This window comes from Acanthaster planci, linkage group LG21 (genome assembly GCF_054643075.1).
Source record: "Acanthaster planci isolate LZ-2023a linkage group LG21, COTS_SCS, whole genome shotgun sequence".
Classification (NCBI taxonomy): Eukaryota; Metazoa; Echinodermata; class Asteroidea; order Valvatida; family Acanthasteridae; genus Acanthaster; species Acanthaster planci.
In genome coordinates, this window is record NC_141797.1 from 3279776 (window position 1) to 3300834 (window position 21059).

Consider the following 21059-nt stretch of genomic DNA (forward strand, 5'->3'; position numbering starts at 1 on the left):
ACATTAATATCGTCTTTTGTCATTCAAATAAATACACAGCGGGGAACTGGGTTGCTTTCCGTCTATATTCTAGATTTCGTAGGCGATGTGCGCTTCTAATTGTTGTGGCACGGGGCTCAAAGCACTTTGTTTCTTACCAGAGTCTGCACCATGTTAATTCGTTTTTGTCGCATTCGATAGATGAAACCAAGGACATCAACTCGTCTCTCCTTCTGCATCTGATCTAGCATGGAGTCCACAGCAATGTATGTTCCTGTGCGGCCAATGCCATTGCTATGAATGAAGAGCAAAAAAGAGAAGTTGTAAATTAATAAATTGCAATGCTTTGAATAAGGCCATTTTTCTAATGGCTATGTTCATCTGTTCAACAGCTATTTGTCTTGGCACGCTCATGGGAAACCCCAAAGTCGTGAACGCAAATTGCCTCAAGTAGGGAAGATAGCAAAACGAAACAGACAAGCAGTGAAAATGCACGCGCCTCAGTTCCACGGACATGGTATGCTTCCTGAATTTGCCTGTCATGTGAAAAACCTGTATAGGTCCGAGTGCCTGTGAGCACATAATGTACCTGTAAAATCAAATAAGTGCACTGCGCCTGAATGAATTTACAAAGCCAACCCCCTTCCTTCAGGAGAAGTTAAATACTACACCGTGGTTATTTTAAGCTGTTAGATGCAAAGGAAATTGATTTACGGGCTAGAAAATGGCCATGTTATGCACTTATAACGCATAATCTTGGACTCCAAAGGAGAGCAGTTCATTAAAGTTCGATAATCATGGCAACCCTGATAAAATGAAATAAATTTAGTACGTTATTCGGGCACATTCCTACCTGCAATGTACAATGGTCCGTCCCTCGGTCGGCTCTGTGTTCACCATGCGCATGAAGTTGAGCAAGATAGATGGGTACTCAGGGGGCTTCATGCCTAGCCAAGCGTTGAAATGAAACTGTGTCACAAGACGATTACCCTCCGCACTAAAAAACTGATTAAAAGAATTAATGTGATGTGTGAGCATGACAATGTTAATGAGAGAGAAACTGAGTGTGGGAAAATAAAACTTGTCCAATATAAAATGTTTTACGCACTGAAACAAACATCGACTGGATACAAAAGTGAAATGGGAGTCCTCTACGTACTATTGTTTGACAACAATGCTTCGTGTGATTAAAAGTAGTTTATTTTACAATGTAAACTGTCCTGGGTGGTTATATTCAGAGTTTAAGCAGTCATCATTGTTCACATATTCGCATTGTTTCATACTCAGTTTACCCCTCTATGCATAAAAGTTAAGGGTTTCACAAAGACGGGATTCTATGGGGGATTCTAGCACTTATTCATAGATTTGACCAATCCCAGTTAAGACGTTTAAACCAAACACAGCCAAGAGTGTTAGCTAATCACAGCCAAGTGTTTTGACCAATAAGGCAAGGGGTCAAGGCACTAATTGCAGACAATGCCAGTTTAGGAGGGAATTCACATTGCGTGGGATCGGTCATTCCGTCCGAAAAAAATTTGCAAGCTGGTTCAATTTGCCTGCCGCCAACCCAGCTCCTGCCTTGTCATTAAGAAGTGGCGTTTTTTTAACAGGATTCAGAAACAGCCATCTCCTAATACATACATGATTTGGCGTATATAATTATTATTATTATGGTTACTGTTAACAGTGGATATTATTGCTCATATGGATTATGTGTATTACGCACTGTAAGGGGTCAGCCACTCCCTCTTAGGTAACCATGGGGTCGGGTGTGCTGTATGTTCCACAGCAAACCGTGGCTGTACCCCAGAACGATTGCTCCTGGGCCTGGGTGCCCACTAAGTTAATGACTGGCCTGAGTGGCAAATGGAAATTGATGTACATGTACATAGGACCAGGGTGTTCACTGAGTTTTTGATTGGCCTGGGTGCCAAATGGAAATTGATGTATATCGGATCTATTGATTGTGTTGTTGATGTGTTAGGGACCTTTTAGCCCATATTTCTGATGCCAGCTTGCCTGAACAAATTTGGTATCTGGCAAATAAATTTCAAGAAATGATTAAAGCTGTCTCAAGAAACAGATAAGATCGTGTCTTAAGTTTCATACATTAAAGAATCCAAGTATTATTAGCAAATACCTAACAGTGATGCGCAATGGAAGTGGGTACAGTTCAATAAATTCTGACCATGCCTATGGATTACACTTAATGCATAAATTGTACATTAAAAAACAAACATTACCTTGTTTATCTTAAAGACACGGATCGTGTAGTCTGCGAAGTGTTCTTCTTTGATAATGCGCACTGCGGTGTCAGAGTAGTTAGTGAATCCTGAATGAGGCCAGTACTGCTGACATTTGAAATGGATATGACGAGTTAGGCAAGATAATTCAATCAATTTAAATTGGTGAAAATCAATCAACATACTGGTACACTGAGAACCACTGCACCCCCAAATTTACAATGGATACCAAGTGCTGTTCATGAGGTGGTTAAACTGTAATCTGTGTTACAAAAATCTCACCAGTGAAACATATTTCTTTCTAACACCGAAATTAAAAAACAAATCCAAACCGAAAATTATGGACTCCTAGACATTTGGTCTAAAGCAACATCTGTTTTTTAGACTTTCATTTGAAAACATTTATACAAATTCAATTGGTCACTTTTACTATAGAATTAATGCAGAACGGGATTGCCTCGTCTGTTTTTCCTATCTGGTAACAGTCAATTATTTTTGGTTGTCAAACTTCTTAACTGCTTTAACAGCCTCTAAAGCTTAATTAACAACAACTGCAATAAGCAGTAAGCATGCCACAAACTGGATACCTGAAAACTCTCCTTCAGATTGGTGAGCATGATTATTTTGTCCACATTCAGCTGCCACACCATGCGCCAAAAATCGTCAACAGTTGACTCAGTCGGTCCTTGTTTGGTAAAGAATAAAAGCAAAATGACCAATACTATGGTCATCAAACACACATTCTCTTAAAACAAAGAAGAGTCTGTCGTCTCTCTGTGATTGCTTTAATTCATGGAGATTAAGTGAACGGACAATAACTTAATGTTTGGTTACCTTGAGTGGCTATGTACTTGTCCTTCTCTGAATAAGCCTGCAATGAAAACTCAAGAAACTGAAGGCTGTATGTTTCCTGTAAATCATTACAAAGTTTTGCTTATGAATAATGATCTAAAAGTAAACAAATTGCCCACTCTCGGATGGCATTTAGATTTCTACTCATGCGCAAGCTTTATTTGGCCTGTGACAAATGTTTGTATACCAAAGAATCCGAGACCGCCAGCCCCTGACGCACCATATATACTCTACGTCCATGGAAAAATACAAAAAGGGATTTCGGGGGTCAGGGGTTTCGGACTATTCCCGTTTCATCGTACAAACGAGCGATCCGTTTCATTGACTTTTTGTAACAATTGTTTGATTTTTGTTTTCATTTCATTTTATTTTTCTTTTTTCCCCTTTTTCCCCACTGTAATGGCCGTGGAGTGTCTTGTCAAGTTGACAACCCTTCTGCCTTCCGGCTTGGCCTTTCTGAGTTCAGAAATAATCGAAGGGTGTGACCTAAGAAAAATGCTTTTTGTCCATGGTGCATGACCACCGGCCTTCGTCCATATGTTTGCATCGCTGCCATGCTTTCTATGCGACAAGTGCAATACATACCTAAAGGGCCACAATACAAAAGTTACCTTGTGAGGTCTCAGTCAACCAAAAGGCCGCGTTCAAGCTAGCCTTCGTCAAAGTGTTCGTCAATCGTCACAGCGCAGCGCAGCGCGCACCTGCCGCTCGAAATCAAGGCGAAGAGCGACCTTGCGCGGTCTACGAGATATGCAAATCAGCTAAACCAGGACGAACGCCTTGGTGCAACCGTCCGCGGAAGTTCATTATGCTAATGTAGGAGCCGATGTTTTTAATAGGCTTTTGGATTGGTTCATTGCTACAGAGTAACTGCATAATTCAAGTCGGTCGTAAGGTGAAAGGTTGACTGAATGCACACGTGGCTATACATGTATATGACAAATCAATATTTATTTTGCCAGCTGATCAAAGTAATCGGAGATCAAGTTCGCCTTTGCTTTGCCTTATTGATTGTGATTGATGTTTTTCAAATGACTAATGCTATCGGCTTTGTATCTGGTCTGAGGAGCTCCAAGCAGAAAGGTACGGCCTGAAAAATAACAGATTTCCCGTAGCCAGTTAGAAAGTTAACGGAAACGTCGTAACCCCGCAGAAAGTATTCTAAGGCTTGCCACTACTTGGCACGAAAATCACCCATTCTTAATTTATCTGCAGCGGAATTCAAGCAAAAAGACATCTCGTCATGCTGCAGTCGTCTCGGAAGCTGGTCCAGCTCGTGCATGCCAGTTCACGTAGATGCATTATGCATCTGTATACTTAGCTGGGATTGGTCACTGTAGTTGTAAGGGATTAGACAGTTCAAGCGTGGCCCCCTTTTCCACCCTCTTCCTCCCACCACCCTCACTCACCCGCGCCGGGGTTTCCCAATTCACTCACCCTGACCTTTGACCTTACATCGGCACAAACAATCCCGGCTCTTCTACTGCACGAACACTTTGACCCTCAAACAAAAAAATGGGAAGTTCCCCTTGCTTTCCCAACCGCCCGACCGAACTCGTGACTTCTGAGAGCGCAACTCTGGTTTTAGGCAATACACAGCTGTTTACAACCTCCTTAAATAAAAGAACTATATATAAAAATAACAATATATAAAAAACATGTCATTTCAAGTCGCGGGAAAACAATGAGAACACTTTAAAAAACCTATATATAAATAGAGACATGAGCAACCCAAAAACACAGACCACTATTATCAACCTTCAATCGTTTCAAGAAAGCGTTTTTAACTGATTTTTCAAGCAGTATAACATCCCCTTACCGGCACCCAAACGTAAATTTCACACCAAGCACGAACTTGTCCAAGCCATCCGAACGAACCAAAAGCAATTAAGGTACCTCCCGCGTCAGTCATATCGCCAGCTGTCACAAACGGTCCAAGACAACGACATATCATTTACGCACAAGGGCAGAGTCGTCAAACAAGATCTCATCAAAGCGATTAAAGCTTACATTCAAACCCGAGGAAATTGCTGAAGTTGATATTAGAAACGTGAGGATCTTTCAGGGTAACTATCGCAATTGGGAACTAATACCCAGCTTTTTGAATATGATCTCTACACTTTTTTGATTTTAACAAAACTTTCATCGAGAAGAAAGCGTTAGACGAGTTAGAGGAAATTGGTTCTTACAAATTACAAACCGCCCTCAAAGTGCAGTTTAGATTGGAAAAAAAACGACCAAATTGACCTTGGTGTGTGTACTGGCAGAACAGAGGCAAAAACAAATAGAGGACGTGGAGGCTCACACACAACGCAGATCAGGATGGATCTTTGATAAAGTTGACGCTTTTTACATCAACGTGGTTAAATATAAACTGGTAGGCGCCACGTATATTCCACTACCCGTGCAATTGGCGGATAAGAAAGCAATCATCAACGTTCAAAACAAAGATCAACTGTCTATCCGATGGGCACTAACAGCAGTTTCAAAATTATATTCGGACTGCGTCAAAAGTCAGTTAGAAAAAAACAAACTTTAGATTAAACAACGAGCGCAACTCGACTTACACAGCAGCAGATGGCCTTAATTTTACAAACATAAGCTTTCCGACACCCATTTCACAAATCCCACGTATCGAATCACAAAACAACTTAGCTATCAACGTGTTTGGTTACGACAAAAAAGACGGTGTTTACATACTTTACAAAACTAAGAGCATGGGCAAACCGATCAATTTACTTTATTTTACCCAAGGTGAACAGAGCCACTACTGTTGGATTAAAAACTTTTCACGCTTGACGGGTGATATTGATAAACACGATGGTAAGAAACACTGGTGCTTTAACTGCATGTCGTACTTTCAAACAGAAGAAAAGTTAACCAAGCACAAAGAAGATTGTCAATGGTTAGACGCGGTTCCCTTTAAAGTCGAATTAGTCACCAAAGGTAAAAACATTTTACAATTTGAAAACTATAAGAACAAGATACACCTTTTGTCATATACGCAGATTTTGAGTCGGTTTTAGAAAAATTACCACCAACAGATACAAACACGGTCAATACCCAGATCCACAAACCCTGCGGCTATTCTTACGCAGTTGTCAGATGCAAAGGTAAATGCACGGGTCAAAAGACGTACAGAGGTCAAGACACGGCAGGTGATTTTGTCAGGTCTCTTGCTGAGGAAGCAGACAAGATCAACGACACATTTGAAAATAAAAAGCCGTTAATTTGGTCGCGCCAGTTACAAAAAATTTACGAAAATTGTAACCGCTGCTGGATCTGTGAGCAACTTATTGGCAAGACAGAAGAATCGATATAAAGGCGATCGAGCGAGTTACAGTACTACAAACAAATCTGGTTTCAAAGACTCTATTTGTAAGACGTGCACAAAGCCCATCAACAAATTTAGAAAGGTCAGAGATCACTGTCACGTGACGAGTAAGTACCGAGGCCCAGCACATGCTTTCTGCAACTTAAAACTTAAAGTCGTTCCGTATCAAACACCCATACCAGTAATTTTGCACAACTTTGAAAAAATATGACGCACATTTAATCATGCAAGGCGCTCAAGAGTTTAACGGAGAAGAAATAAAATTAATTGCTAAAAACACACAGAACTACATCCCGTTTCCAATTGGCCAACTCAGGTTGCTAGACTCCTTTCAATCCATGGCGGCTTCGCTAGATCGACTGGTTAAAAATTGTTTACCCGATGATTTTAACTTACTTCGCGGAAGATTTCCAGAAAAACGGGTATGCTTTTAGAAAAGGGAATTTACCCTTGCGAATACATAGACTCGTTTAATAAATTTGGAGAACCACAACTCCCCTCCCCAATCAGCTTTTTACAGTTCTCTGAAGCAGTCCACTGTGACCGATAAAGAGCATGCCCGAGCCCAAACAGTATGGCAAACGTTCAACTGCCAAAACCTAGGCGACTACCACGACCTATACGTGGAAACGGACGTACTACTACTAGTGGGTGTATTTGAGAACTTCCACAAAGTCTGTAAACAAAACTACGGCCTTGACCAAGCCAACTATTACACTTCACCGGGCCTATCGTGGGATGCTCTGTTAAAGCACTCGGGTTTTAAACTGGAACTCTTGACAGACACAAACCAGCACCTGTTTTTGAAAGGGCCAAACGAGGCGGTATATCGAGCGTGGGTGCAAAGCGTTTTGCCAAAGCGAACAATCCGGGCCTACCTGACTAAGACCCAACTCAACCAGAGTCACATATCATGTATTTAGACGCGAACAATTTATACGGATGGGCCATGAGTCAGCCTTTACCAATGGGTGAGTTCAGTGGCTTAAAAGCTTAAACAAATTTACTCCCGAGTTTATTTATAAAATTCTACCAAATGACACGCTTGGGTACATGTTTGAAGTCACTTTAGACTACCCAAAGCACTTACATTCTTCACACAACGCCTTCCCACTAGCACCTGAAAACTTAGTAGTGCCCAATGAATGGTTTCAAGCTACCAAAATAACTTGATTAACAAAGGTGAGAAGGTAACTTCTGTAGACAAACTCGTAGCCACGTTGGCCATAAAACATAAATACGTAGTTCATTATCGCACGTTGCAAAAGTACTTGGAACTTGGCCTCCAGTTAAAACAGGTACACCGCGTCATGTCGTTTAAACAATGGCCTTGGATGAAGAGCTACATCGATAAAAACACTGAGCTACGCAAATTAGCAAAGTCTGATTTTGAGAAAAACTTTTTAAAACTGATGAACAACTAGGTTTTTGGCAAGACTATGGAAAACGTCAGATTCCGAATGGACGATCGTTTATTGAGAGACGTACAAGACGCAGATAAGTACAAAAAATTAACGTTTAAACCGAACTAAAAAAGTACTGTTCCGTTTAAAGAGTGCGACCTCTCATTCGTGGAAATGTACCGAGTAAAGACCAAGCTGAACAAGCCCATTTACTGCAGAGTGAGCGTGCTCGACCTATCTAAAACGTTAATGCACGATTTCTATTATAACACGTTAAAAGCTGATTTCGACGACAAAATAAGTTTACTTTACACAGACACTGATTCTCTGTTAGTCCGGCCCACAAAAAACTAAACTTTCTCGGGCGGTTATTCGGTATCCTCGGGTACTACTTGAAGCTCTTCTTTGACATAACTTCTATTTGGTCCGTTCGTTTTACTTTTTTACCCCCGGATCGCTTAAACTGACTGGTGCGCTTCTCGACTTGATAAACGTCCACGGGCCAAATTGGATCGGTCGCTCTTCTGACGGTGCCTCCCTCCTGCTCACCCGGGTAGTACAAATACCTAACTAAAACGTCTGAAGGAAGCTCTCTTTGAGTTGTTATTAAGAGGCGCACTCGGTGCTTGTTTCACTTGGTCTAATTTGATGGCTTCTGGCGTACAAAGTAGAATTAATTGTAAACCTAGGTAAGTAAGATCAGTTAGACGCCAAGATTCAACAATTCGAAAACGAGTTAGAAGAAGCGCAGTCGCCTGGAGAACGTGCAGAACTTCAACGGGAGTTAAACGACCTACGATTCGAAAGACGGGGCAGGCTAAAAGCCATCGATACGAACGCGGGTCAGATTCGTACTAAAATTAATCGTATCAAGGAAACAATTACAGCGGTGTTGGGTGGCGATTTAACATTACGCAAGAAGATTCGAACTTTGTTTAAAGAACAAGGCGTCACGATCGTAAGCATTTTAACTGCTTTTGGATTGGCCGTCAGTACAATCATCGCAAGCGTGGCCGCGAGCGTAAAGGCCGCGGGAACTCCAGCACCTGAACCTGAACTGAGGCCAAAACCGACACCGGCACCAACGCTTGAACCTCCGTCAAAAGGCGGAATGGACGATTGGATTAAACGACAATTATGGAACTTGGCAAATGTATTAAAAAAAACTCGTATTGAAAACGCTTGCGGCATTACCGGGATTATAAAAGGTAGTATCTTAGGATGGATATTCTACGTGGCGAGTAAAGCGGTCAGGTGGGTTGCGGAGCACGTATGGACTTGGTTGTGGTTGTTTTGATTTTGACGTACGTGAAGAGGGTGAAGTAGTTGGTTTAGGGTAGAGTAGGTAAAGTAGGTAAAGTTAGGCCAAAAAAAAATTAAACTCCTTCTCAAATCTGGGATGGAGATTTTTTACGCCTTTTATTTTTCTAAGATTGTAAGTTAATACTTTATACAACATGAAACCTATTACACCTACGGCAATAGCTCCTACGGTTAAAGACAGTTCTTTGTCTTTTTGATGTCTAATGGCTTCTTTTCTGGTAAGATAGTCGGCTTTGGAGTTGACTTTACAGGTAAAGGTTCTTCTACGGCTAGCGCGTCACCCGCAAAATTGTATTCGATCTCAGGCTCCAAATTTAAGCTCTGCACATAACCAGTCTGCTTGTCTTTGGTCGCAATTTGTAAATTGTTGTTGTAACCTTCAAACGTACCGATGCGTAAGTCCATGTCCAAGGGCACCAAGTACAACCCTGAGGCGACTTACGAAGTTTAAAGGTGTTTTTGCGTACTGCAACGAATCTTGAAATTGGTTTTTCGATTGTTCGAGATCGGGCTCTGAATTGATTAAGGAGTCCACGACCATAACAAATTGCCGTTGCAACCCAAACCCATGAACAGGTACGTAACTGTTGTCGTAGTAATAAGCAGTTCCTAATCCCAATAATTAAACAGCGCTGACACATATGGATTGGGATCGGTCAGTAGATCAAAACCTACCCCGCAGGCAGTCGTCGCGCGATAAACCGCGAAATTAAATTGATTTTGATAAAATGATATTGGATCAGTTGTCCTACGATTTACCGCTTCATCCGTCGTTACTTTCGGTAATCTATACGCGTGCGTTAAATTGGGAAACTCGGCCGAAAACGAGTTGTCCTTATCGACTACGATCGATAAATGAGTAAAATTAGCTCCCATTTATTTTATACGTCTTTAATAGGAGGTGCCGTTGGTTCGCTCGTTTGATACGACTGTGGTTGATCTTCGTACCTAACCGACTTTGTAAAACTTACTCCCCAAGTTTTTTAAAAGATCTTTTTTTAAAACGGCCTCTCGTTCGTTGGCGAGGGCTTCAACTCTTTCATTGACTTTTCGTAAAATTCCACTTTACTCGTCGATTTTGTTTCTTGCAGTTTGGTGCTCGTACTTAACCTGATCTTTTCTTTCCTTTCATTAATTTTTTTCAGCTCGGATAAAATCAGTACAAATTCTTCCTGTGATATGTCACCGTCTTCAATCGCGTGTGAGACGTATTTGTCGATCGTGTTTAGTTTAGCGTCTGCGAGTACGCGAGTTCGATCGTGTTTTTTGGTTTTATGGTTTAGTCTATGCGTGGCATATTTTAACATCGCGTAAGTGCCAAACGCGCCGATCACGATGCCCTAATGACTCCAAAAATAGCGGGAATCCGATGGCTGCCGAAGTAGCGCCTGATGCTTCTACTCCGTACTCTACGTAGCCGATGCCTTTAAAATCCGTTTAATCTTTTTGTAGCTAGTCTCGCGCGCGTCACGTTCTCTTTGGATTTGAGATTTGATCTCTTCGATTTTTTGAAGGCAGTAAATTTTTGTCACGTTTGATTCTGTTAAATCCAGATAAATATAAGTCGTCATCTTTTTAAATTATACACTTTATATTATTTTCAGCTCAATAAATTATCAGTCCCCCATTTTCTGATCTGAGGTGAAAAGTTAACTCGCCTATATTTTTAGGTTGCAATTTTCTGGGCGTTTCAAAATCGCTACGAAAATATCGATTTGTTGAATCACTTGTAACAGGTCAAACAATTGCCCGTTGCAAAAAAGTTTTTGTCTAATTGGGGGCAATAGATAGACGCGAGTTTAACCGATTCCAATGTATCGCCTCTTTCAAATAATATGTTTTCAACTATGATTACCTTATCACCCTTTGAATTATCGATGACATTTTTCAATTTAAACGTTTGAGGATTTTGACATAAGTAAAAAGTGTGATCCTCCATTTTTAAATTATACGTTTTAAAAATAGATTTTTTAAAAACTTGCAACGGCGTTTTCCCAGTGCTTATCCAAGACTTGAAATAAGTCTTTTACGTTAGATTCGTCTTCCCCGGTTACGTCTTGATAAAATACCGCGATTAAAGCCTTCAACGGTTTACCTCTAGAGATTTTGCAATCTAAAACTCGTTTTATTTCATATTTTATCTCACTCGATTGTTCGCGCGACAATTGAACCTTATACTCTATTAAAGTTTTTCTCGATTTTGGTGGCGGTGTGTTTTTTTCCAAACGTAACGCTGGTAATATTTACCGCCCACGTTTTCTGGTGCGCATGAACAAACAAATCCCAACACTAGTCCAAAACGTCGGGATATGTATCTATCATCTCTTTCCATTATGTCGTGCTGCATGTATTTTCTGGTCGTGGTGGTCTTGGTTCAGGCGTCGATCATTAGTCCTAATTTTACCAACCTCTTGTCTAAATCTGTTTCTGGTTCAAAGTTTTTGTCTGTAATAAGTTTTAATCTTCTATAATGGCCACTATATTTGTCGTCAATAAATATTAAAAATTGTTTGTCAAACAGACCTATACAATATACACAACAACTGCAATCATAGCAATTAAAGCACCGAACACATTTTTTACAGTCGTAACAATCATTACAGCTTTCGCAAGATTAACAACATGCAAAGTCATAACAATCTTCACAGTCATAGCAATACAAACAGTAATGGCAATATTTGCATTTTAAACTTTTTTTACATGAAAGCAATCTAAACAAAAACCACTATGAATGAATCGTGGTAGATTTACAATTTTTACAGTCAATTAAGTTACGGCACGCTTTCACGTCTGAGCAAAATTGACCATTAATGTTTTGGCCAGTTTTATGTTTATATTTTAAAAAAGTTTTACTAAGATCAAATGGTTGAATTTGTTCTCTCAAATCTTCAGTGTTTTCCATGTCTGTTTTTATATAAGGTTCTAAAATATTTTTTTCATTTTTTCTCGAATCTTCAGTGTTTTCCATCTCTCATTTTTACAGTTCTTCAAAATAAATCTCATTTTTTCTCAATCTTCAAACTCATCTTCAGGCCCTGATCTACTAACCGCTTGTAGTACAGATTTATTTGAAATAAGAACGTCTTTTCTAATTTTCAACATACCCGCTGATACTTTATACCTGACCCTGGCTCCACATGACAGTGAACCGTGAGTACCGTAGTATACGTCTTAAATTTTGGGCAAATAAAGATTGCGCGTCACATCTCTTATCGGTAATTTTCTCGATATTTGACGAGTCAATGGGTCTTTTGCGGTGATCAAATAGGGAAGCATAGGGATCTATTTTAACGTACATTCGGTGCTTGGTCGTGTAAGGTGGTTTAACTGCGTACTCTATTTTATTATGGCCATCAATTTTGCGACTGGCTTTGTAGGCGTTTATGATATTAGACGGAATGTTAGATTTGATACTAACTTGAGATTCGATGAATCTGTAAACGGCTAAATTTATGTGATCGAGTATGTTCTCAGTGTCTTGATCAATTTGGTAGCAGATTTGACAGCCTGTGATATTTTCTGGAATTTTGTCCCTAGTACCGTATTATAATGTGAGTTTATACCATAACAGGGTTCAGTCGTCATAATGAACAGGCTTTTTTCTCGTCCGTTGTGGTGATAAAAAGATAGGCGAGTTGCATACCGTTGCATGTTTACCGTTTTTAATCACGGGTTTTGAAATGATTAAATTCCTCGGGTCAAAAGGACCAAAGGTAACGTTGGGATCGCATTTGTTGGCATTGAGTCGTTTGTAGTCGTCGGTAACGATGTAGGTTTGGTTAGACATTGTTTTTATATATAGTCCGTTTATTTAAGACAGTTGTAAACTGGATGGTTCAAGTAGGAGTCGGGAATTCCCCCCCCCCCTTTTTTTTGAGGGTCAAAGTGTTTGTGCAGTAGACGCGCCGGGGTTGTTTGTGCAGATGTAAGGTCAAAGGTCAGGGTGAGTGAATTGGGAAACCCGGCGCGGGTGAGTGAGGGTGGTGGGAGGAAGAGGGTGGAAAAGGGGGCCACGCTTGAACTGTCTAATCCCTTACTACTACAGTGCACTCATCGCACGCCTGCATCTAGTCATATTCGCACAGACTTAAGACGTAATGCGCTAGAAAAATAGTGCAAAAGTGAAGAAAGACATAGGCTTCCGCGGACGGTTGCACCAAGGCGTTCGTCCTGGTTCAGCTGATTTGCATATTTCGTAGACCGCGTAAGGTCGCTCTTCACCTTGATTTCGAGCCACAGGTGCGCGTTGCCGTGCGCCTCGACGAATGCCGAACGCCTTGACCAAGGCTATGTTCAAGGTCGCAAAATGCATGTCTCTCCTAAGGTTAAACAACTGTTCCTTGACTCACTTCCATTTATTTTGTATGACCATGTGCTGCATGCATACTTTGTACGTTTTAATTAGCTGTCACGAAATAGCTATTCACAAAGCTTGATCCCAGCGCACCCTAACGGAATGCGATTGTGGGTGCTTTAAACCAAGGCCTCTCTTTTCTACAATTTGATACAGGTTCAAATTTCATGCGCAGCCGTTGTTGGGCAGGCACTGTTGGTCTTGAGCTGCAGCCAAGTCACACAGACACACAGTCTCAATCGTCATGCAAACACTAATGACTCTAACCCACGAATTACATTTCAATCGATTTCTCCTCCCCCAATTTCATCCGAGCCCACACATGTTCGAGTAGGCCTAGTACAGCTTATCTTCCATAAGTCTGTCTTAAACCACTGTATCTTTGTGTATGATTAGGTTAACAAAAACACAATGTATTTGAAGGTTTATTCATACATGTACTTACATCGACATAGCTGGCGTTAATGTAATCCGAATGAGGATCGCTTTCCAATGGTTCCAACACAACACGAGAATGGTCATCTAACAACATCGACAAAAAGGAATTAATTTCTTTCCAGAGTCTGTTCAATTTGGAATCCCACATAATTGTAGTTCAACTTGTATTGTTTTGTTTACAGCATGACAAAGATTTTGGGGAAAATGGCAATTACAAGATTTCACAAAGATATTGATTTTTCAATAACCGATTTTTATGGGACAATTGGTGGATTCTGACATATTCTTATAATAGACTGAGCTAAGAAAATTTTATTCTCACAGAAGTTGTTAGTTTACCGTTCATATTACCCATGATACTGCAATACACGGCAGTGTGTGCCAATTAACAATACTTATTGGGCAGGTAAACCTTAAAAGGATTTTTTAAGCATTTTATAAGCAATTAAAATGCTAAGTACGCTTCATTACTCTTATGACATATTCATTATGTGGCACCAAACAGCCATTTCCATGTTAACCAATACTTACAGGCAAAGAGGCCTACACTGAAGTTCTTAGCTTTGTTATGCGGTTTCATTGCAGCAGTCGCAGGATATAACTGACCATCTGGAAGAGTCTGGCGGTAAAAATATCAGAATCATCCTAATAGACTTAAAATTCAGCACTTTTGAATCTTTGATTCCTACTTAGCTGTTTTTTCAATCAAACTCATATATTGCTTTAAGCACTCAGCTGTTCGACTGTTGTTTACGGCTCTAGATTAACTTGGGCAAAATGTGGTCTTTTTTACAAGTTTAAGAAATCTTACAATCGTGTTTTTCTAGAGGGATAAAGGGATATAGACTTCATGCATCATTTGTTCGTGTAATATTGAGACATGTCTATCACTTCGCTCGTGCCCCCTTCATGTCGGGGTAGTCTTTCCCTGTGATAGTATTTCTAAACAAAGCAGCACTTATGAGTACATTTGTACCTACTTTGAAGTCAGCAGGGAAACCATTTTGACCGGCCCGCTCCCTCCTGTGGATGTATTCTGCGAGCTTGTCAATATCTACTGCTGAAATCTGACTGTCCGACTGTTGCTTCCACTGTTCACGTGAATCACCTTCCCTTGCTGGTTGGGAGGTAGAGGGTACCAGATAAGGCTCGTCGGAAGGTGCAGAAGGCATTTCAAATTCACCTGCCACTATACAAGAGCATGCCCCAGACTCTGGAACCTCATACGTATCGTCCTCTGCAGCTGGTTGGGGTAATGCAGCTGGTTTCTGATGATGTTTGGGCTTCAGACTTAGTGCAGCCACTCCTGAGGTGGACTTCTCAGCTAAAGTATCGTTGATAATTGCGTATGCAGAAGGATCCGATTCTGATGTCTGCGAGGTATCAGGTCTGGCTCCATTCACCTTTATTTGGGTCTGTATGCTAATTACACCATCGCCTAGACAAGCGTAGGGTGCGGGTTGTTGGGTGGGCTTTGGAACCTGGTAGGACACGTCTGGACATAACATGACGTTCGAAAAGAATCTTGACTTCCGGGGCATAAGTATCTAAAATAACTTCATTTGAATTCATTTCCATGCTACACATAAAGTACAGCTGGTGTGAGAAGATTTGCATATAACAGTTTACGTAACACATTCTCTCGTAATATGACAGAATAAAAGCTGCAGAGCATCTTGCTATCTAATGCCTTGCTGTGAGAACAAGACAAAAAGCTTGCTGTACATTTAGATAACAAGTTGATTTTAAACCGTGAAGTGAATTTGGAAATAACTTTAAAACCTACCAAGTTCCAATGTTCTTTTTGTCTTCTGCGAAGGCGTATCACCACGAACGTTAGAATGTCCCCTCTGTGCGTGGCTTCTTCTATAATAAGAATTTTAAAAGTTATCAGTTCAATTTTGAATTTCCCAATCTGTCATTTTATGGATACTCACAACATGAAATATTGAACGAAGTACTTGAGAACTATTCCTTCCAGTGCGTTATATTTGCTCGAAGCCCAGCGCTAGAGCAGGGCACTGGAAATGGCTAATGGCTTTGCACTGTGATTGGCTACATTGTGCACGACCTGTGACCGCGAAGTTATCACTTCCTGTTAGCCGAGCGTTATTTAAAGTTTGACTTCGTCCATGACAGTGCTTTGGCACGGGCAAAGTGTTGCTTATATGATAAAAACATGGCCTTGGTATAATCACAGAGTGGTAATTTATCTTTACAATAAGTATCACTGATCACGGTATAATTTACATAATTGTTTATCTTGATCAATTTTGAATAAAGTGTAGTGAGAATGTTTTCAGCAATGACGAAGGAAATGAAAAAAAAAATATCGAATTGACAACCGCCGCTTTTGTAACGCATTGAGCGAGCACGCACGCCCGGCAGAAATTTCCACAATGCTCTGCAAGTCGTTTGCTGTGACCCCGTGTGACGTACTCGCTTCACTAAAATTTGTGTAAGGCCATGAGTCCTTCCCAGCGCCCCAGTTCAGGCGTTATATCGGTCCGCTTGTCTTTGGGAGCCCCGAGCTGGATCAATAGAGGGCGCAAGTTTCAAAACAACGGAGGCTCCTTTGGTAGGAACTGAACAAAATAAACTTTCCCGACCAACATGGCTCTTCGACCGACGAGGAGGTGCTTCTGCTCTGTCTGGATAAGCAAACAAGCTACAATTTACAAGGCTTGACTATGAGAATCCCTTTCCATAGCTGATTCGTAAATCGTGGCTGCCTAGACAGATGTATAGATTTTACCTTTTATAGACCACTATAACTACTATTACTGCCAACAGAATCAGGATCACAACAGCAACTGCCGCTCCCCTAGCAAGTGATGACGAGGCAGGAACTGCAAAGTACAAAAAGATGTTGTTCCACCTTTACATATATAACCTTGATTTTAATATGTTGCAAAGGGTCTTAATGTTGATTGAGTACGGCATCAAAACATTGGAAAGAGAAAGTGAACTGCACTACCTTACCATCGTATTAATGAAAAACTATTGCTGCAGGAGGAGAATGGGAACAATGCAGTACGGAGAAAAATACTATGCGGACAAATCCTGTGAGTTTACTTACAGGCAACATACCAGCATGCATTCAGATAGAAAGGAGGATCATAACAGAAGGAAAATGACGGCACTCTGACGCCAAATAGTATTAATGATAGTCTAAGGTTTGATATTGATAATGGTGCAGATGAAACACTGTTTCTCTGGAGTCTCTTTGTATGAAGAAAAGAGTTTCATTCCCTTCAAAACCATTGCCATTTTCTATACACTTAACTAAGGGGTTGAACAGACACAAAATTTGCCAGTACTTCTCAGGAAGGGATAATGTACACGTGAGTGTGAATGTTAAATGACAAAATATACTAAAATGTTCAATTTTTCACACTTCAAATTGAAATGATCCCAAAATATCAAATAGACAAGAGATTTGATCAAAAGAACGAATTTGAAAGGAAACGAAAACAGATTACACAAGTTATTTGGCAATCTTTGTGATGCTGTTTACAAAGTAGACTTATACTGGAAATTAACTGACATCTTAAAGTTGTCTCCACTTCAGCCTGACTACGCGGTCCAGCTCCCGCAATGGTATTGGCAGCCACCTGAAAACTGTACTCAGTCAGCGGCGTTAAATCTTCGAAGGTCACCGATTCCTCTGATGTCACTGACTGAATGACTGCTTGGGATTCCGGGCTTACTTCAGTCAGTTTGTACGTGTAGCCTATGATGATGCCACCTCGGCTTCCACAAGGTGGCTTACTCCAGGAGAAACTCAGACTGTATGGTGTTGCTGAGTTGAGATTCACGTCAACTGGGGCCAGAGTTGGCTCTGAAATTTACACAAATCATTGAAAGTATTCTGAACGTATCACCAAAACTATGCACAGCTATTCGTCAAAAGATAAACATTCAACCGTTGGAGCTCAGCACACATGCATTTAGTGATCGTTTTAAATAAAGGATCAATAAGTAGCGTAAGACGTTAATCTACCGTCATGAAACTGGGGGCTCACTTGTTATTCGTGGAAATGTAACCTCGGGTCCTCGTTCATCATCTGAGTACATTGGTCTTATGTAAACTCTGTGGCTCAATGGGGACGCTAGACCACTAACGAAATGGTAACCGTTTTCCGATATCAATTCTTGGGATATAATGTCTTCACACTCGTCCCTGGTTGTGAATTCGTAGCCAAAAGCACACGGATCTGGTTGCCACGTAACGAACAGTTGATGAGGGTCGCCCGACGTCACTTCAAGACCGATTACGCCATTCTGAGCTAAGGACCAATTTAAGCAACTCTGTTATTATGCAATCAAAACAGAAAATACATTACCCAAAACAATACCTTGGCACTATAATATCCCTGAATGCCATACCTCTGACTGTATCTGATTCCAAACATTTGGAACGGCCTTTTAGAGAAAATTAAATAAACTCCATCCTTCACAAAAACGTGGAATATGTTTCTAATGAAATACTGCGTCCGCTTGGTTTGAAATATCACCATTTCATGGGCTTTTTGGAACAACTTCTTTTGACTCTTTTAGCTTTACTTATGTAATAGTTGACTGATTATTGTCAATTTAACTTACTTGAGCACTGACAGTTGCTTCCCAAATATGATGCCATACAACCTGACAAGAGATAGACGAACGTAAAGTTTAATTTTTAAAAGGATTATTGTATATAATATATTCAATTTAATCACAGTGCCTATTATAAGAGTAATTGTTACAGCAAAATATTAATTATCAATTCATTACTATGAATGTCGAACAACTATGAACTCACCCATGCTGCATTCTCCTGTATCTTTACTGCACGTTCCTCCCGCTGCACAGTGACAAGTCTGTTTGCAATCCGCACCAAACGTCCCGTCATTACAATCTTACATTTGATATTGACAACAGAAACAACAAAACGTAACAAGCAGTTTATCGTTGTACAGTATATGAGACAGAGCACAACAAAATCTAAATATTAATTGACATGTAAGCAAACGTTTAATGTTTGGAAAGTTAAAACCTTTCTATTAGCTTCAAGAAACGGGGACTTGTGAACGTAGACTAATAGCAGGGTCGACTCTTTTATCTACCAAATTGACGTTCCTCTGACAGATTAGATCACCTTGTTTCGGGAGACAATATGATTTCATGTGTTAACATGATACCTTGCATACAGTCTAATCCTTTGTAACCTGCAGCACAGGAGCATCCATAAGGGTCTGGTAGACAGAACAAACGCCCCCGGCAAGCGTCGTGATGTGCATCAGTGCTTGGGGAACATCGCTGATCAGCCATTTTGCCAAACACATGACGACCGTGTGCTGCAGTATTCAAAGAAACACAAGTCAAGATAAAAAGTTACAATAAATGTAAGTAATCATTTTCGAAATTAGGTCTTCCCAATCCTGGTTTACAAAATTTTCCTTCTTTCTTCTAAGGGATCAACACATAAAAAAATGCAATTAAAATTAAGAAGAGGCTAAATAAAGGTATTTCAAGCCGTGTACAAATCTGTTATAATGATTATATACTACAATAAACACTATATTTAAGGCATCGTCGAGATTAATATAATACAAAACAAATGATCGATCCTTGATGGTATATCTGTTTGCTGCCACCAAGCGTCTGGAAAGCATTCATTTTATTTACCTTGCTCGCAACTGTTTCCACTGAATCCCGGGGGACAAACACAGGTACCTGATTTATCGTTACATACGCCACCATTGTAGCATCGAGGGCAGGTTCTCAGACACGAAGGTGGGTCCCACAATCCAGAGGGACAACCTGATATGTCGACAACCATTTTAACAGTAATTATAAAACTTTATCGTTAAAGGGAGTATCTGAAGGGAAAAATAGTTTGCAATTTCAAGCACTCTGCAGAAAAACAAGACATCATGTTTTTGATACTTTAAGCTTACATATCTCCACAATTCACCTCACTTAGGGAACTACATCAATGTCAGTATAAATAAATGTGTAACCCATTATCAGGTACGTTTCGTTAATTTATCTGACGATGTGTCACACATCTTTCCAATGTTAATGACAACAAAGAAATGAAATTAGTATTCGTGAACATGTAATGACATACTTATAAACGATTTTACCGTTGAAAACACACCTCTAACTATGAGTCTCATGACGCCATGCAGTTGTTCATGTTCTTGACCTAACGCAAAGCAGGCGTATATTCCCTCACTCTCCACAGCTACGTTTGGAATTGACACGTTTAGAAGGTTGTTCCAAGATTCAATGATGTCGCCTCCGTTATGCCTCCACCTGTAGTCGGTGCTTGGCGCGTTAACATGGCGCATTTGTAGCATTACGAATTCTCCGATATTTGCCGTCTGTGTTCGTTGAACAGGACGCACATGGATGTTATTTCCTGACATTTGGGAAACAGATAGGTTGTGGTAATGTATAAGCTGGTAAAAGTACATGCATTAAGAAATGATAGAAAACTCAGTGTGAACTAGAAATTACTCGTATAAGTCTTCAGTACCAAAAGACGAAACGAGGATATTACTTCTCATAACTACAACAAGAGCTTCTTTAACACAAATGTTTTGAAATAATTTCCACCTTTGTTTAAGATGACAACCTGTACCCTGGTAGTGATGTCATCACTGATCATCTCAGAGAAGAAGACACCTGTTCTATTCAATCCATCTTCCCCTGGTAATCGTAAAACCAATTTGTCTGCACATCCCGTTGACGGATCAGCCAGTACCACTGATCCAGAAGGGGGGTCATTGCTGGTCCCTCCCGTTGGTAGCTGGCGGCCAAACAACACACCAGATGTGGTATCTCCCGCACCCTTGTAGGCAGTGATGGATGAATCGTTGTGTCCAATGTCACCAAGGACAGCAGGATTTGCGACCACAGTAAACTCCACAGCATTTGCTGTAATAAAGAATAAGGACCAATCGTATATATAACGGTTTTGCCCTTACCCAACGCATATAATAATAACCGTTATATATATAATTAACATCTCCCCAACGCAAAAAAAAAAAAATACATTTTGAAAAGGACCAATCGCTTTCTAAACCAAGGGTCAACTCATAATTCAACTAATTAGAAAGCAAAAAGAATTCGGAGTCACAAGA

At 40.4% G+C, this 21059-nt stretch overlaps 1 protein-coding gene across 3 annotated transcripts in view; it reads right to left on the reverse strand.

Annotated features, from left to right (window-relative positions):
* The window catches only part of LOC110981618 (uncharacterized), a 64013-nt gene that overhangs the window by 8848 nt on the left and 34106 nt on the right, over nucleotides 1–21059 (reverse strand). For 2 of the 3 annotated variants that reach the window (XM_087130973.1, XM_087130971.1), the window contains exons 11-28: nucleotides 20533–20853; nucleotides 20072–20335; nucleotides 19597–19731; nucleotides 19110–19265; nucleotides 18731–18826; nucleotides 18532–18573; nucleotides 17952–18215; nucleotides 17474–17767; nucleotides 16682–16775; nucleotides 15713–15792; nucleotides 14907–15421; nucleotides 14458–14545; nucleotides 13934–14010; nucleotides 3057–3093; nucleotides 2810–2907; nucleotides 2223–2330; nucleotides 833–984; nucleotides 138–273 (exon numbers count right to left, since the gene is read on the reverse strand). In XM_087130973.1, the coding sequence (XP_086987099.1) occupies nucleotides 138–273; nucleotides 833–984; nucleotides 2223–2330; nucleotides 2810–2907; nucleotides 3057–3093; nucleotides 13934–14010; nucleotides 14458–14545; nucleotides 14907–15421; nucleotides 15713–15792; nucleotides 16682–16775; nucleotides 17474–17767; nucleotides 17952–18215; nucleotides 18532–18573; nucleotides 18731–18826; nucleotides 19110–19265; nucleotides 19597–19731; nucleotides 20072–20335; nucleotides 20533–20853 (2957 nt within the window). The remainder of the gene's footprint in view (nucleotides 1–137; nucleotides 274–832; nucleotides 985–2222; nucleotides 2331–2809; nucleotides 2908–3056; nucleotides 3094–13933; nucleotides 14011–14457; nucleotides 14546–14906; nucleotides 15422–15712; nucleotides 15793–16681; nucleotides 16776–17473; nucleotides 17768–17951; nucleotides 18216–18531; nucleotides 18574–18730; nucleotides 18827–19109; nucleotides 19266–19596; nucleotides 19732–20071; nucleotides 20336–20532; nucleotides 20854–21059) is intronic. The other variant, XM_087130972.1, reaches the window with a different exon arrangement.